This window comes from Mchenga conophoros, linkage group LG6 (assembly GCF_057382185.1).
Source record: "Mchenga conophoros isolate Kocher_MC1m ecotype Shallow Benthic linkage group LG6, M_conophoros_male_GT1.1, whole genome shotgun sequence".
Taxonomy (NCBI): Eukaryota; Metazoa; Chordata; class Actinopteri; order Cichliformes; family Cichlidae; genus Mchenga; species Mchenga conophoros.
The window spans coordinates 27,028,115-27,044,637 of NC_140531.1; the positions used below are offsets into that span (position 1 = coordinate 27,028,115).

A 16,523-nucleotide genomic window follows, 5' to 3' on the forward strand; every position below is an offset into this window, starting at 1 on the left:
TTTTGAAGGTTATTGCTAAATTTCCGGTATTCTGTTGCCTCACCTGCTGGTGGACGCACTTTCAATACTAAGCCTTCCGATAAAACAAACAGAAAGTAAAAAATAAAAAAACTAGAAAAACAAATAAACAAAATTCCCAGGGCAGCTAAATAATGTGTTGACTTGTGCAACAGTTAGGCATCCAAATCTCATGAGCTCCCAGGTTTACTGGACACCGACACGGTAAATAAAATTGTCTGATTTTGTGGAGCTACCAGCTGTGGCGAACCCTTGTGTGAATAAAGGAAAAGTAGCTTTTTCTCTTACCATTTACAAAACTGCACTTCAAAATATAACCTTCTAAAACACTTCAAGTGTTAGGTCACACAAACCAGCTGTGGTCTTTATTTACATGCATCAGCCTGACTATGAGCAAGTAGTCATGCACACCAGGGCACATTAATCATGTCCCGACCCGATTATCTTCACTCGTTGGGAAATCTCAAGTGATATTACTGCTACAAAACGCTTCAGGTGAAATGAAATGAAGTGAATCATGTCAGAAAGGAAGAACCCTACACCTACAGGATCATTTTTACAACAAACAAAGACTTTTATTCAGGTTTTATTGGCGTTTGCCTGCAATAACAAACTATAATAAACAACTCTTATTTACGCTATAAACAAAGAACTGTATGTAGATTTGACAAAGGACATTAAACACAATCTATATTATAGATTTTCTCTTTACTTCCATGGAATGAACCACCTATTAATATTATTGTTTAAATGAGAAACGACGTCAGCTTGATAATCTAAGATCCTAAAAAAGCTAATTTTATTAATAACTTTTGTCAACCTGTGACAAAACCTATAAAAACAACACTGAATATATAAAGTAGAATAACAAACGAAAAACAAGTATTCAGATCCTAAAACAGAGGAATACACACAAAGAAAAAACATTGTAGAACCTAAACGCGTTAATGTTGCAGGGTTGTGAAAAGCAGTGGAACAACAGCAGGCCAGTCAAGCAGTTAGCACCTCAAAGGCTTTGTTTTCATCTAAAACCACAAAACCTTTAACTTCACACTTAGCCAGCTAAATCACATAACAGTGTTATGAGTCATAAGCATAAAAAAATCTAACTTTTAATACTTCTGTTATCTACACACAGTAATGCTGTTACATTAACATGAATGAAGTCTCTCGAAACCTAAACATAGCCTCTGGAAAAAAAAGAAAAGGCCACTTTTTTTTTTGAATCCTCACTCAGTATTCATCATAGCTAATCAGTCACTGAACTGAGGTACTGGGCCGAATCATTGAGCCCCCATAGCCTGCAGAACTCCTTGACGAAAGGCTGAACCAGGTCGGGCTCCTCGGTGATGATGATGTTCTCCATGTTGCTCTGCACTGCTGTCAGCGTCCAGTTGAGGGAGCCGGTGATGAGCGTGCGGCCATCCACCACTGCAAACTTGTGATGCATGTGGACGGCGCTCACATCGCACCGCACGCAGATCCCTAGGGAGCAGAGGGTGGATAGGCAGGAGGAAGGAAGGGAAACTCTTTAATGCCTTACAGTATACAGCGCTTGTTTCCCTTCATCTACTTACTGTGAAATTCTGCACATAAATTCAATGCGCCTCAAAAGGGAAAATGGTGGTTTTTAAAAGTACAGTATGTATGTAACGATCTCTTTAGTGCTACACCTTTAAAGATTGAAAGACTGTTACATATGTGTTTCTAAATGGATGGTGTGGAAAACTGAGGACCCAGAGGACCTGTAAAATACAAAGGTATTGTAAGCAGACGAAATGTAACCGCATTAAAACCTGCGCGCTTTGACCACATATAGGATTACCTAACACCACATCAGCCTCTCATGAAATATTTAGGACACTCACTACTTATTTCCATTATGGTTACCTTTTCTTGGAATATAAAAAAATATATATATATAACATGCAAAGACTGTATATCTGTATATTTTTTGTAAATGTGACTGTTATGTGCATCTGAAAGTCTAACATTAACTCATATGCACTGCAACACAGTGAACTTGTGGGTTTTAAACAGGCAATATAAAGTAAAAAATGTAAAACATTCTGATCTAAACTACAGCACTGAGACCGAGTTTTTTTAATGCATTAAGTGTTTCTCTGTTCTTCAGTTGTTTTGTACGGAAATAATCATAAGGAGGATGTTGGATCTCAGTATGCATTACCCGGCAGACTGCTAATTTTTAGATTGGCCTGCAGATTACTCTCACAGATTAGTCATGCAAATCTTCTCTTGAATTTGGCAAGTGCATGCCTCTTAAAAAAAACCCACATTACCAGAAATGGCTTTTTAGCAAACCGAAGAAAGACAAGATCTTTTTCAGAATCTGTTTTATCATCCTTGTTAAAATGTTTAACAAATGAACTCTTGACTATCTTAAGTGATGATAACCTTTACCCCTGTGCTTTATTTATGTACAGCGGTTCAAGAAGCTCCACAAGATAATGATGAAATATAATAAGAAGAAAAGAGACGTTGACTGTTCTTTGTGCCAAAGTGGTTTTCGTGTGATTTGCAGTCAATACACACATGCACACAAAAACACACACACTTTCTCTCTGAAGAGACACACTTTGCTGTCTGGCTGCCAGTTTTGCACTTACTTAATTCTTACTTAAAGCTTCTGTCTTGCAAAAAAAATTAAAAAAAATAAAAAGGGTTACATTGTATTAAAGTTGAGTGTCTCATTAAAGAACCACAAAGATCTCCAGTGCCCTGCAGTTGGAAAATAAAATACACTGGTGAAGATGGTGTCATTTTCACCGGTGGATGTACAGCTAATATAATAGTTCAAAGAGTATGAGCGAGAGTGCATAAGGGACAGAAACAGAAGAAAAGGGACAGACTCAATCAAATATAGGTGTGATATATAGTTAGTTAGCTAAGTGCAAAAAGCTGCAAAGACGGCTCAGACTTATTAGGGCAGACAAATCAAAAATGGAAAGGTTTTGCTGATTGGTTTTTGGAAATAATTGTGTGTGTGTGTGTGTGTGTGGGGGGGGGGGGTTCTAGCTTACTGACGACAGGACCCAAAGTTCAGCAGTAAAAGGGATATTGTTGATATATGTTTCCAGAGGCTGATATATGGTTGGAGTAATCTATTAAATGCAGAGAGGGCTGCAGAGAAAGTGAGACAGCATGAGTCAGACACGTGACACAAAATCTTTCAGAGAATGATTAGTCTGACTCATAGGAGGGCTTGTAGCGGCAACCTCCATTCACACAGACAGCTCCTTTTATCTCTCTCTAATCACAACTAAGGAACCCAGTGATAGTAACAATGACACTTAAAGTCAAAGAACATAAACTGAGCAGCATTTCTTGAGCAGGACCTGAGTCATCCTTCTCGTATCTATAATAATGATCTCAGAGGTTAGTGTGACTGTTTTTTTTAACCAATAACACCACCCAAAGGACTACATACAGTATGTCTCAGTGGCCTGTGTGAGATTTATGAGACACTTTGCAACAATAGCACCCTGAGTCACACACTGACTCAAGTTACAATATATATGTATGCTTCCAAAACATTTCATATATATATATATATATATAAAAAAAAAAATCTCCTCCCTTACCGGCTTTGCGGAGGACGCCGATCTGGGAGCCACTGATGGCCGAGTAGACCTTGTCAGTGAGGACTCGGATGGTTACGCCCCTGCTATGCAGCAGTAGTACAGCCCTACTCAGATCCATGTTGGAAAAAGAAAAAAGACACAAGTCCAGAGAAGAGCAAGCAGACAGGATGTAGCGGAGAAGACGAGAGAAAGAGGTGTCTACACCATGAGGCAATGAGCAGACATGGGAGCTGGAAGAGCAGAAAACAAAAGATCACCTGTCATAATTCATGACCACTTAAGTAAAGTTTAGCTTTCAGGGTTCATTTCATGTGAAAAAAAGACTTAAGTAGATGAAAAATGATTTTAAAAAGAGGTGAAGTTAATAGACATTGTAACATCTTTGGCAGCGATATAGGAAAACAATAATTACTTCAAGTTTCACTGATGTTCCACTTACTGAGGTAACGTGGGAGAGAAGATGTGCTCCACACAAGCCACCTCTGAGGGGAAGAAGAGGACCTTATTGGTGATTCTTTCAGATCGGCGACGACTGAAGAGCCAAAAGAGCAGCTCCAGACTGAGGGAGAGGGCCACCACTCCCAGGCTGACCACCTTTACTGTCCACATTGCTACCATGTAAAGAAAATAACTTTAAGAATCAAATGTGTAGCATAATGAAAACATCCTTGTCCTCATGCATGATCATAACGTGTTTTAATGTAGATTCTTTAACAGATAGAAAACAGAAAACAAGCTGAATTGTGGAGGACTCCAGCTTATCAGTTCTGAGGATTCACGCCCTTATAAACAACCTTTTCTTATTTTCTCGTCTCACCCTTCATTAGATCAGTAGTGCAATGTTTGTAGCTCCACAATGTTTTTTTTGTTTTTTTTAAATACAGAACATCTTCAACTCTGTAGGAAACCTCTATGAACGCTGTTAAAATAACGCACCACAAATCATACATTTAACACATGTAGCTTGAACACAAAGGCTTGTTCATATTTGCCAAAGAGATCTTGATTATCTCAAAGACTTTTGGGAAAATGTTCTGTATGAGACAACAGTTTGGGTCCTGTTACATCTGATGTAAATATAACACAGCAGTTCATTAAAAATAACATCATACCTACAGTCAAACATGGTGGTGGTAGAGTGGTGGTTTGAGTTGCTTTGGTGCTTCAGGATTTAGATGACTTGCAGTAATTGATTGAACCATTAATTCTCCTCTTTACCAGAAAATCCTGAAGAAGAATGAACTGGCCATCAGTTCATGCCCTGAAGTTCAATTGCAATTAGGTTATGCAGGAAGACAATGATCTGAAACATATCAGCAAGTCAACCCCCAAAGTCCAGATTTAAAGGAAATCGAGAGGCTTTGACATGACCTTAGACTGTTTATGCTTTAAAACCCTTCAGTTTGGCTGAATTTAGAGCTGGCCAAAATTCCTCTACAGTAAAGTTAAAGTCTCACTGCCAGTTATCTCAAACGCCTCATTGCATTTCTTTGCCTTGTACTTGTGACATGTGCAATGACAATAAAGTTGAATTCGAATTCTAATTCTGATGCCAAGGGTGAAAAAAACAGTTATTAGACTTTGGGGCAATTGCTCTTTTCACACAGGGCCAGGTGGGGTTTAGATAACTACCCACTTTAATAAATTAAATTATAATTTAAAAATGTTATTTTACTATATGCTCTATTGGTTTTATTTGAAAATAAATGATGTACAATATTAACATAAATGTTGCCATTATGATACTTTATATCAGAGTTAGCATAAAGCTAATTTTCACCTCCAGTCACGTGCTAGGTTACATTACAAATAATTATAACAACAATAAAACAAACAATATCTCATAAAGGGTCATTCACAAAACACACACCCACATGCCCATGAGCGCCAAATAAGAAACAACAGGAACTAGAAAAATTTGCATTTCCTGCGAAAATGCAGTGTGGATGCTTAAAGCTGAAGCTGTATGCAAAAAGTAGCTGAAAAAGCTGAAAAGTTGCAGAAATTGTAAAAACTTTGCAGAAGCAAAAGAAGTTTGCTAAAATGGAATAACTTAGCAGAACTGCAATATCTTAGAGGAAACATAATACTTGGCAGAAATACAATAGCATAGCAGAATTTAGCAGAAATATTGTAACTTACCAGAAACATGATAACTTCTCAAAAATACAAGAATTTAGGAGAAATAGTATAAGATAACAGAAAGAATATATTTAGCCAAAAATCCTTAAACATTACAGAAACACTATGATTTAGAAAAATAGTACAACAGAGCAGAAATATTGTGATTTACCAGAGACACTGTGATGAACTATGAATATTGTAATTTTAAATTAAGACTATGTTTTAGCACAAATATTATAATTTGGCAGAAATACTATAATTTAGCACAAATACTATAAAAAGCAGAAATATTATAATTTAGCAGAAATACTTTATTAAGCACAAACCCTATAAAAAGCAGAAATACTGTACTATGATTTGGTAGAAAAAACTATAATTAATCAGAAATACTATATTTGGCAGAAATACGGTATTTGGCACAAATCTTATAAAATAGCAGAAATGGTATGATTTAGCACAATAGTAATAACTTAAACAGAAAAATTGGAAAAGCAAAAATGGACAGCTGAAAAAATGATGAACATGCTGAACGTCCCTCAACTATACTTGTTAAATGAAAAAAATCAGCAAAAAAATCTATAACAGCCACACAATCACAAATATGTACACATAAGAAAACACACATGCACAGAGAGACACACACACAAGATCCAATTCAGTCAACCAGTCTAAATATATTGAATTTGAATCTTAGAATGAGATCATCCCATTAAAAGCCTTTCTCTCTCTCTCTCTCTCTCTCTGTCTCACACACACACACACACACACACACACACACACACACACACACACACACACACACACAGGGAGAGAAAAGTGAGTTTCTAGGTCAGCCTGGGAGCTGCTGAATTTGAATCCACCAATCAGAGAGCCTGTGCACTCTTTCCCTCCAAAACAGGTGCATCCTTTTTACACATGCAGCACAGAGAGGCACAGGAGTTTTGCAGTCTATTTCTCATAATGATGACTCCCCTCAAACAAATGACCATAATTTCCTAACCGTAGGAGCTAGAACGGTCATTCTTACACCGTTTTGTTCAGAAGAGATGGGGGAATCTTCAAGTGTTGACAATTTGTCATTAAAATATGAATTTTTAGAGATATATGACACGGATGACTTGTTGACTTAGAAGCCACGAATTCCCCAATATGCAAATTTGAATGCCTGGAGCCCACATACATGATTGGCTGGCTGGGAAGCTGTGCAGGCCCTGATTTGTGGATTTGAATTCCTCAGCCCTCAGATATGATTGGCTGGCTTAGAAGCCATGAAGTCCCCAATATGCAAATTTGAATGCCTCAGGACACATATATGATTGGCTGGGAAACCGTGCAGGACCTGATTTGAAAATTTGAATGTCTAAGTCCTCACAGAGGATTGGCTGCCTGGAGACCTGGCAGAAATATATAGAAATACTATGATTAAGCATAAATACTACATTTAGTAGAAATACAATGTTTTAGCACAAATACTATAAAAAGCAGAAATACTATAATTTAGCAGAAATACTATATTAAGCACAAATCCTATAAAAAGCAGAAATAGGATGATTAAGCATAAACACTACATTTAGTAGAAATACAATGTTTTAGCACAAATACTATAAAAAGCAGAAATACTATAATTTAGCAGAAATACTATATTAAGCACAAATCCTATAAAAAGCAGAAATACTATATTAAGCACAAATTCTATAAAAAGCAGAAATACTATATTAAGCACAAATTCTATAAAAAGCAGAAATACTATATTAAGCACAAATCCTATTAAAAGCAGAAATACTATATTAAGCACAAATCTTATGAAATAGCAGAAACAGTATGATTTAGCACAATAGTAATAAGTTAAACAGAAAAATTGGAAAAGCAAAATGGACAGCTGAAAAAATGCTGAACATGCTGAGGGTCCCTCAAATATACTTGTTAAATGAAAAAATCAGCAAAAAAATGCACAGGGAGAGAGAAGTAAGTTTCTAGGTCAGCCTGGGAGCTGCTGAATTTGAATCCACCAATCAGAGAGCCTGTGTACTTTTTCCCGCCAAAACAGGTGCATCTTTTTACACACGCAGCAGAGAGAGGCACAGGATTATTGCAGCCTGTTTCTCATAGTGAGGACTCCCCTCAAACAAATGACCATAATTTCCAAACCGTAGGGGCTAGAGCGGTCATTCTTACACCGTTTTGTTCAGAAGAGATGGGGGAATCTTCAAGTGTTGACAATTTATCATTAAAATATGAATTTTTAGAGATATATGACATGGATGACTTGTTGACTTAGAAGCCACGAATTCCCCAATATGCAAATTTGAATACCTGGAGCCCACATACATGATTGGCTGGCTGGGAAGCTGTGCAGGCCCTGATTTGTGGATTTGAATTCCTCAGCCCTCAGATATGATTGGCTGGCTTAGAAGCCATGAAGGCCCCAATATGCAAATTTGAATGCCTCAGGACACATATATGATTGGCTGGGAAACCGTGCAGGCCCTGATTTGAAAATTTGAATGTCTAAGTCCTCACAGAGGATTGGCTGCCTGGGGACCTGGCAGAAATATATAGAAATACTATGATTAAGCATAAATACTACATTTAGTAGAAATACTATGTTTTAGCACAAATACTATAAAAAGCAGAAATATTATAATTTAGCACAAATAGTATAAAAAGCAGAAATATTATAATTTAGCACAAATAGTATAAAAAGCAGAAATATTATAATTTAGCACAAATAGTATAAAAAGCAGAAATACTACATTTAGTAGAAATACTATGTTTTAGCACAAATAGTATAAAAAGCAGAAATATTATAATTTAGCACAAATAGTATAAAAAGCAGAAATATTATAATTTAGCACAAATAGTATAAAAAGCAGAAATACTACATTTAGTAGAAATACTATGTTTTAGCACAAATAGTATAAAAAGCAGAAATATTATAATTTAGCACAAATAGTATAAAAAGCAGAAATATTATAATTTAGCACAAATAGTATAAAAAGCAGAAATATTATAATTTAGCACAAATAGTATAAAAAGCAGAAATACTACATTTAGTAGAAATACTATGTTTTAGCACAAATAGTATAAAAAGCAGAAATATTATAATTTAGCACAAATAGTATAAAAAGCAGAAATATTATAATTTAGCACAAATAGTATAAAAAGCAGAAATATTATAATTTAGCACAAATAGTATAAAAAGCAGAAATACTACATTTAGTAGAAATACTATGTTTTAGCACAAATAGTATAAAAAGCAGAAATATTATAATTTAGCACAAATAGTATAAAAAGCAGAAATATTATAATTTAGCACAAATAGTATAAAAAGCAGAAATATTATAATTTAGCACAAATAGTATAAAAAGCAGAAATATTATAATTTAGCACAAATAGTATAAAAAGCAGAAATATTATAATTTAGCACAAATAGTATAAAAAGCAGAAATACTACATTTAGTAGAAATACTATGTTTTAGCACAAATAGTATAAAAAGCAGAAATATTATAATTTAGCACAAATAGTATAAAAAGCAGAAATATTATAATTTAGCACAAATAGTATAAAAAGCAGAAATATTATAATTTAGCACAAATAGTATAAAAAGCAGAAATATTATAATTTAGCACAAATAGTATAAAAAGCAGAAATACTACATTTAGTAGAAATACTATGTTTTAGCACAAATAGTATAATAAAGCAGAAATACTATAATTTAGCAGAAATACTGTATTTAGCACAAGTACCAAAAAGTACCAGAAATACTATGATTTAGCAGAATAGCAATAACTTACAAAATTACAAATATGGAGGCATATTGAAACAGAAATGCAGAGAGGGACACACAAACACAGGCTCTAATCCAGTCAATCAGTCTAACTATATTCAATTTAAATCCTACAATGACATGCTGCCAAATAAGGGCAGGGTCCTCTCTCTCCCACTAAACACACACACACACACACACACACACACACACAGAGGGAGAGAGCTGCCGAATTTAAATCCACCAATCAGAGTGGCTGTTTACGTTTTCCCGCCAAAAAAGGTGCATCTTTTTACACACGCAGCAGAGAGAGGCACAGGATTATTGCAGTCTATTTCTCATAGTGACGACTCCCCTCAAACAAATGACCATAATTTCCTAACCGTAGGGGCTAGAACGGTCATTCTTACACCGTTTTGTTCAGAAGACATGGGGGAATCTTCCAGTGTTTACAATTTATCATTAAAATATGAATTATTAAAGATATTTGACTTCTAATGCACCATAACTGAGTAGAGCGAAGCAAAAACTGCCTTGACTTGCCCTCAAACAACGCTTTGTAACTTGAAATCTATTTGGAGTATCGATATCATTCTTTCACCGTAAGAGACAGCAGGCTTTGGTGAACAATCATGGAAATTTTCAGGTCTCTGTGGAAATCCAACAAAAAGTTATGACGAGAGAAAAAAGTGGTTCATTTCCAGACTTTGAAATCTGAAGAAATCTGAGCGAAGGACGAATTTCCTACCCTCAAACAAGTCCAACTCATTTCAGAACGGTAATAGGTGAGAAAGAAATTCTTGAATTGTGAGCGTCAGGGGTGTCTGAAGATATTCGGGGACAAGCCTCATGTCTTAACTTTGCTTCGTTAAGGAGATATGACGATTCGAATATGCCTCTCATTACAGAAATCCAGCGGTGATTTTGAACAAGCTCTCCATTGACTTTATATGGAGAGTTTTCTGACCTTGTGTTAGTCTGAGGAGATTTGCAAAAATTCTATAAATCCCACAACAATGATGGTGACATTTTCTGAAAGCCAGCAAAAATACCTACGTTTTGATGTATAATTTGTGGAAGTTGAGTGAAAATTGAGCAAGTAGCAGGAAGTTGTTCGGACATGAAGTGAAAATTGCAAAACCTTCAGTGGCACACTGGAAGCCAAGAGCATAGCAACCATAACAACACATGTATTTTGTGAAAAATCACAATTTTGCAACTCAAAACTTTAAGAGGCATAAAAGTAAAACAGTAAAAGATTTGAAAAAGCTGAATCATACCTGAATAGCCCAATAATTTGTGAACATTTTAAAGTTTGAATGGTTGTTCTAGGTGAAAATATGAGGAAGTAGTTAAGTTTCAAAAACAAGCAAATTTTAGCAGAATTTTGGAAGTTTCCCATTCATTTCAATGGGACAAATTAAAGGAAAAAAGTGGAATATTTTAAAAAGTATAATAGTTAAAAATAGCAAAAGTCATAGCCGGCATTAGCAAAAATAGCTGAATAGTTTAAAGTTTGAACGGTGAAAATAGCACAAAAATTGTGGAAGTAGTTCCACGGCGAAAAGTGTACGGAAGTCCTAAGAATAATAATAATAAAGAATAAAGAGAAACAGGAACTCAATAGTGTGGATGCTTAAAGCATCCACACAATTATCTCAGCCTGATTAGAGTACTGCAGTTCTTTTATACCCTTACTCTGGTTATCTTTGTCTAAGAAGTTTAAAAATGATCTGAAACATGTAAGTGTGACAAATATGCCAAACAAACTGTTGTTCACTGCACTTTGTTTTCGGCTTTAACCAGTAGAACGCAAATTAGCTCCCTGAATCGGTTAACCAAGCTGAACTGAGCGAATCAAACCAGCATCTTAACAGTGTTGAGCTACTGTTGCTGACTAGAAATCGAAGCACATTTGACCAATGTTAGCCTTGCGAGATGTGGAGCATGTCAAAACAGCAAAACTGAGGTTTTTATTTTATTTTATATTATTTTATTTCTTTAGAAAACAAAGGCAAACCTGAACAAGCTTCTGTCGCCACCACGTGGGAATAGGCAGCGCCAAGATCTTTGTCGTCACTATCAGGCAGTTAACAGACACGTCAGCTAGCCAATAGCAGGCCACGACGCTCACACTCTTCTCCAATTACGTAACGCGAAGAGTTACGGGTGCTGGAGCCAACGGAAGCCGTTTCCGCAAAACGGTAGCGTGTGTTTTCAACAAGAAAAGGTAAACTATCAATACATAACGTTTACCGGTCATTGTGTGTTTAATATGTGGGGATAGTTGAGGTATAATGAAATAGAATATAGCATTAAGTATTTTTTTCTATCGCGAGACGATTTGTATTGCACGAGAGAGCAACAACAAACATGCTAACGTTAGCCTGTTAACAACAGTGTGGGGCACCAGCAGCAACTAGCAGCTGGTGTTGTTCTTTTAGCAAGTATTCTCACATATATATGGTGCTGTTGGTCCAGTGTACGTGCCGTCTTTGTTGAAGCAGTGTGATTTTTGTTTCTTTCACTCAGACTCGATTCCCTTTGTGTAAAATGGGTCGTCGCAAATCCAAAAGAAAGCCTCCTCCAAAGAAGAAGATGACGGGGGATCTGGAAACTCAGTTCACATGTCCTTTCTGCAACCACGAGAAGTCATGTGATGTCAAAATGTATAGTGCCCACCTAAACACACCTGGTCTATGGTTCGTAGGTAGATTTCTTAGGTGATTGGTGGTCTCTGACGCTTCTTCTCGCTTTGTCTTTCAACAGGGAGAGAAGCAGAAACACTGGGATAATATCATGTACAGTCTGCTTGGAGGAGTTCCAGACCCCCATTACCTGTATCCTTATTTAGGTGGCAGCTCTCTTTCTCATATAGCAGCAAAGCAAATATAAGGCAGAGCAGTTTCTTGTTATTTTATTATCTTTGCACATTTAAATAAATTTTTTATATGAGGAAAAGTAGTTTGACAAAATAAAATATTAGCTCATACATTATTCAGGGGTTAAAGAAGTTCATAGGGATGTACTATAAAACCAGTTTAATGGCTTGTTGAGCTATGTTGCGCTTAAAGTCAGCGTTTTCTTTGTCACAAAAGTGATCTCGTTTTACCTTGATAAAAACCTATGCTGAACACACAACCTGGTTGAGAGTAGGTTATCTTTAGAGTTTTGGTGTAAAATTCAATTATTCTTAAAATTGATTTATTCTTCTGCAGGAAATCTACGTCCTAGCTTACGTTGTAACCAGAAACTCATTTTATCCCTGCACTGCAACCATGCACCCCGTCAAAGTAATCGTGGTATGCGTTGATCCGACATTTAGTTGCATTTCTCTGGAGGTGCACATCAAGTTACCTAGAAGGTTGTGGCTTAGTGTTAAAAAGGCACTGAGGCTCAAGCGGTTATTATGTAATTAACTTAATTTAAAGTGTTTGTTTTACCGCTCTGTGCGATTAATCCCAAGATTTGCCGCAGGAATAATCTCCTGACCTTTTCTTTTGTACCGGTCTTGTTCTTTACTATTATATGTTTTATGTTCTTGGTGGATTTTTAGACAGCATTGTATTGTCATTATCTGATAACATCTGTGAAGTGTAGGTGGCACTCACAGGTATCATTTCACGTGGAAGAAAATCCACATGATTTTATGTGAGCGCCCACAGAGCCTGAAGCAGAACACTCTTAATGGAGAAAGTTTATAACGTGCATCACAACAGTGGTTATCTAGGGTTATAGGCTTTGACAAGCACATTAAAGCAAAGAAACTCTGGCTGTATTGAGCTTAATTCGTTGTATACTGCCTCTTTGAATAATATAGAGTGGCATTAGGCTAAAACCTTGGTCATACATATGCAGGTGGTCAGGTTGTTGGTCATTTCTTTCTTTCTTTCTTTCTTTGTGAGGCCCTATATGTTTTACTAATAGCTCGTCTTAGGAAACCTGCCTTAAATGTCAACATCAGCATTTGCCTTCATTGCCTCACCACATCACTGAAATGAGACAGTGTCTCTTTCATATACCGTGCATATGACCATAGCTTCTAACTAACTTATCTCAGGTTGACTATGTAGTAAGTCCACCTAAAAACTAACTGGTGCATAACTAAATCAGTATTTGTTTTGGGAAAAAATAATACCGTTATCTTGTTTTCACTTGGCCACAGTAACCACATAGATTAAATCAGATATCTTGAGAGCTTAATTGTAGGTCATATGAGCAATTTAATGATATCAAATGACTGAAATACTTGGTTGTTGACAGCTGGGAGACAAGGTTAAATTATCAGGAAAAAAGAGGTGGTAGGCTGACTTTAAATAAAGGTTATATAATCAAACTATATTGTTATACTTTAAACAACAGCAGCTCACGTCATTTTTCCATCTCCGTGTAGTCTGAGACCAATATGAGGAACTGTTTAATTTTATCAGAGTAATAAAAATGTTGTGGTACAAGCTTAGAAAGGCAGGAGACCTTTGGAAAATGTTAATTCGTTTATTTTACTTCCAATAAATAACCTGGCTTCAGAATGCGATTTGCTCAAACACATTGTAATAACTGGAACTTTGTATTGATTTTTAAAGTTCACCTCATTCTCTGTCTGTGGATGTTTTTATTTTTAAGCAACAGCATCGTTTTTTTATCCTTAATCCATTCTTCCTCAGATCTGTCAGAGCCAGTTGATGTGTATAGTGATTGGATAGACGCCTGTGAAGCAGCCAATCAATAGAACTCATGAAAATGGTTAGAAACAGAGCGCAGTTAAGTTCTACCCACACTGAAGAGGAAAACCTTTTTTTTTTCTTTTTCTTTTTGCATTGCTTGATGCATGCTTGTCATATGTTCCTGTTCACAAAAAGCTGTCAATTGCCCAATGGCCGCTTTGCAGGTTCTTGAACTCTTTATAAGCTGCCAAACAAAAAACTGAGCTTGAATCAGCAGCAGAAATGGGAGAAAATGTGCAACTACTGATAAATAAAATATCCAAATGTCAAATTTGTGGGTACTCTGTTGCCGACACATACCTAGCATTAACTTTCTAACAGCTAACTAGACATGGATGCTACAATAATTAAACTGATAGTAAAATCTAATCTATTTTAGCTAGCTACAGACATTTTGTTGCACATTGTGAGGCCGGCTGTTTTCCTTCTAGCAGGCCTGATTTCAGAGTATGACATGTTGCGCTTTGTCTCTACACCTGTCAGAAAGGTGGTGAAGAGTTCTCCCCTTTCTGTTTAAGGTTTCAGCTCACAACTCTAGTTTTGACTCTTGAGATTTATTACATAATTTGTTCTGTGCAGTGTACCCTGATTTATCTTTACACATTTAGCAGAGCTGTCTGTTTTAAAAATACAGCTTCTTTTTTGGGTGGGTGGTTGGTTGGGGGACCTTATTGGTGATCATCTAGGTCCATTCTTTTAAAATAAAGTATTTTGCATTGAAAAAATGCTTCCAGGTATTTAGTTTCTAACTGCTAGAGATATCTAAGAGATACAAAGATTATGCAAGCGAACATATTCACATCTTAGCATTTGAATATTTTAATATGAATATTTGTATCATGAAAGAAACTATGAATATGGTGAGTAGGTTGATTTTAAAATGGACAACTCTTGAGTATTATTCCTACAGTTTTTCAAAGTCTGACACAAGCAACTTGATCTAGTTAAAGAGTAAAAATTGTCTTGTTTTTTTAATGATTTATACAGTCTTGGTACAAGGAATCCTGAGCCGGATGTTTGTTCAGTCCAACTGCAGTGCTGGAAAATGTCACTGAAATAGCTAATCATGAGCTTTGTGTGTATGTGTGTGTGTGTGTAATCTATAATGATTACTCAGATTTAAGTATGATGTTACAGATTCTGGTCATAATGCAGTCACTCAGACATCTGTGTCACAGCATTAGGTCATTCCACTCTAGAGAGGCACAAGATGTTCAAGATTCATGCTGAGCTGCTGAGTTCATGAGTTTTGAAATGTTTTTAATCCATTCAGTTTCTGTTTCTGATGTCTTCAGGTTATATGTTCATGAAATAAAATAATTTTAAGATGCACAAATGTTCTTTTAATGGGCATGTATATGCAGTAATGTGCAGTATTTCGATGCCTTGAAGTCAGTAGTTTATGCTCTATGACACTCTCCTACTCAGCCATCTGTTTTGGGTATCATGAATCAGAGCTGTTTTGTTTAATGTTTACTTAATGGATATGTTTGATTTTGATCCTGTGGTAGAGACTTAAGGGTAACCCCATCATTATTACATTTTTTATTACGCTCCACAAATCTGATGAAAATTCCAAATCCAAGCAGTATGTTATGTTTTCTGACTTACCTGTCCTGTTGATCTCACGTCTGCCGTTTAATGGGAAGAAGCAGTTTCGTTTTGCAGAAATACTCTGTAAATTATAGAAACAGCATGCTACTGTAGCTTAGTAAATATTACAAAAACAAATTCTTGGATTTTCACCCACATGTTCATAAACACTTGGGGTGCTAATAAGTATTTATGGAAGCAAGAATGTGTGTGTGTGTGTGGGCTTGCCTCCAAATACACCACATTGTCCAGATCTTAATGAGAAAAAACACACAACCCTGTTAAAGTCTGGCTTATTAATGTGATTATTTTTTTGTAACATTTTTACGGCAATCGGTGGCTCTACAAAGAGACAGATGACTTAATTAGTTTTTTACTAAGAATTGTTAAAGTAATTAGGCTTGCCACCTTATATATTTTATGTGATATTAAAATATTCCAACAGAATAACAGAAATGTAAAATGATAACCGACATGACTGTGTGTGTGTGTGTGTACAAGCACAATTAGAAGAGATTTGCTTCCTTGAAAGGTTGAATGATTGAAAGATGTTTCCCCACATTGTTAAAAAACATTAAACTTATTTACAAGGCCATCTTATAATTTCAAATTATTATCTTTGAAATAATTTGAAAGGCAGTATTAATTAAAAATGGTACAAAGACAACAGAATGATGAAAATTAAAAATTTTATT

At 35.9% G+C, this 16,523-nt stretch overlaps 2 protein-coding genes across 10 annotated transcripts; one reads left to right on the plus strand and one right to left on the minus strand.

Moving 5' to 3' along the window:
* Window positions 1–568: 568 nt before the first annotated feature.
* pld6 (phospholipase D family, member 6) lies at window positions 569–12,326 on the minus strand. 9 transcript variants are annotated; one of them, XM_085277162.1, is made up of 5 exons: window positions 11,969–12,067; window positions 4,737–4,847; window positions 4,060–4,231; window positions 3,621–3,850; window positions 569–1,503 (listed from the first exon to the last, which is right to left on the minus strand). In XM_085277162.1, exons 2-5 carry the CDS (start codon window positions 4,744–4,746, stop codon window positions 1,268–1,270), a joined length of 648 nt encoding a protein of 215 aa, XP_085133288.1. In that variant the 5' UTR covers window positions 4,747–4,847; window positions 11,969–12,067; the 3' UTR covers window positions 569–1,267. The 9 variants fall into 9 exon arrangements, with proteins under 9 accessions (XP_085133288.1, XP_085133287.1, XP_085133290.1 ...); XM_085277161.1 differs by lacking the exon at window positions 11,969–12,067 and adding an exon at window positions 11,532–11,683; XM_085277164.1 differs by lacking the exon at window positions 11,969–12,067 and adding an exon at window positions 11,532–11,683 and having other exon boundaries at window positions 4,733–4,847.
* Window positions 12,050–15,571, plus strand: LOC146572775 (transcription elongation factor 1 homolog). The gene is made up of 3 exons (XM_085277170.1): window positions 12,050–12,180; window positions 12,281–12,351; window positions 14,176–15,571. Exons 1-3 carry the CDS (start codon window positions 12,065–12,067, stop codon window positions 14,238–14,240), a joined length of 252 nt encoding a protein of 83 aa, XP_085133296.1. The 5' UTR covers window positions 12,050–12,064; the 3' UTR covers window positions 14,241–15,571.
* The last annotated feature ends 952 nt before the right edge of the window (window positions 15,572–16,523 follow it).

Bases quoted from the DNA above. Each gene is read 5' to 3' on its own strand.
- pld6 (XM_085277159.1), bottom strand. From the start codon at position 4,570: ATGTATGATTTGTGGTGCGTTATTTTAACAGCGTTCATAGAGGTTTCC. The intron at 3,851-4,059 runs GTAAGTGGAACA...CTGCTCTTCCAG, and splicing joins TTCTCTCCCACGTTACCTCA to CTCCCATGTCTGCTCATTGC. The intron at 1,504-3,620 runs GTAAGGGAGGAG...TCTGCTCCCTAG, and splicing joins CGGCGTCCTCCGCAAAGCCG to GGATCTGCGTGCGGTGCGAT.
- LOC146572775 (XM_085277170.1), top strand. From the start codon at position 12,065: ATGGGTCGTCGCAAATCCAAAAGAAAGCCTCCTCCAAAGAAGAAGATG. The intron at 12,181-12,280 runs GTATAGTGCCCA...GTCTTTCAACAG, and splicing joins AAGTCATGTGATGTCAAAAT to GGAGAGAAGCAGAAACACTG. The intron at 12,352-14,175 runs GTATCCTTATTT...ATTCTTCCTCAG, and splicing joins GTTCCAGACCCCCATTACCT to ATCTGTCAGAGCCAGTTGAT.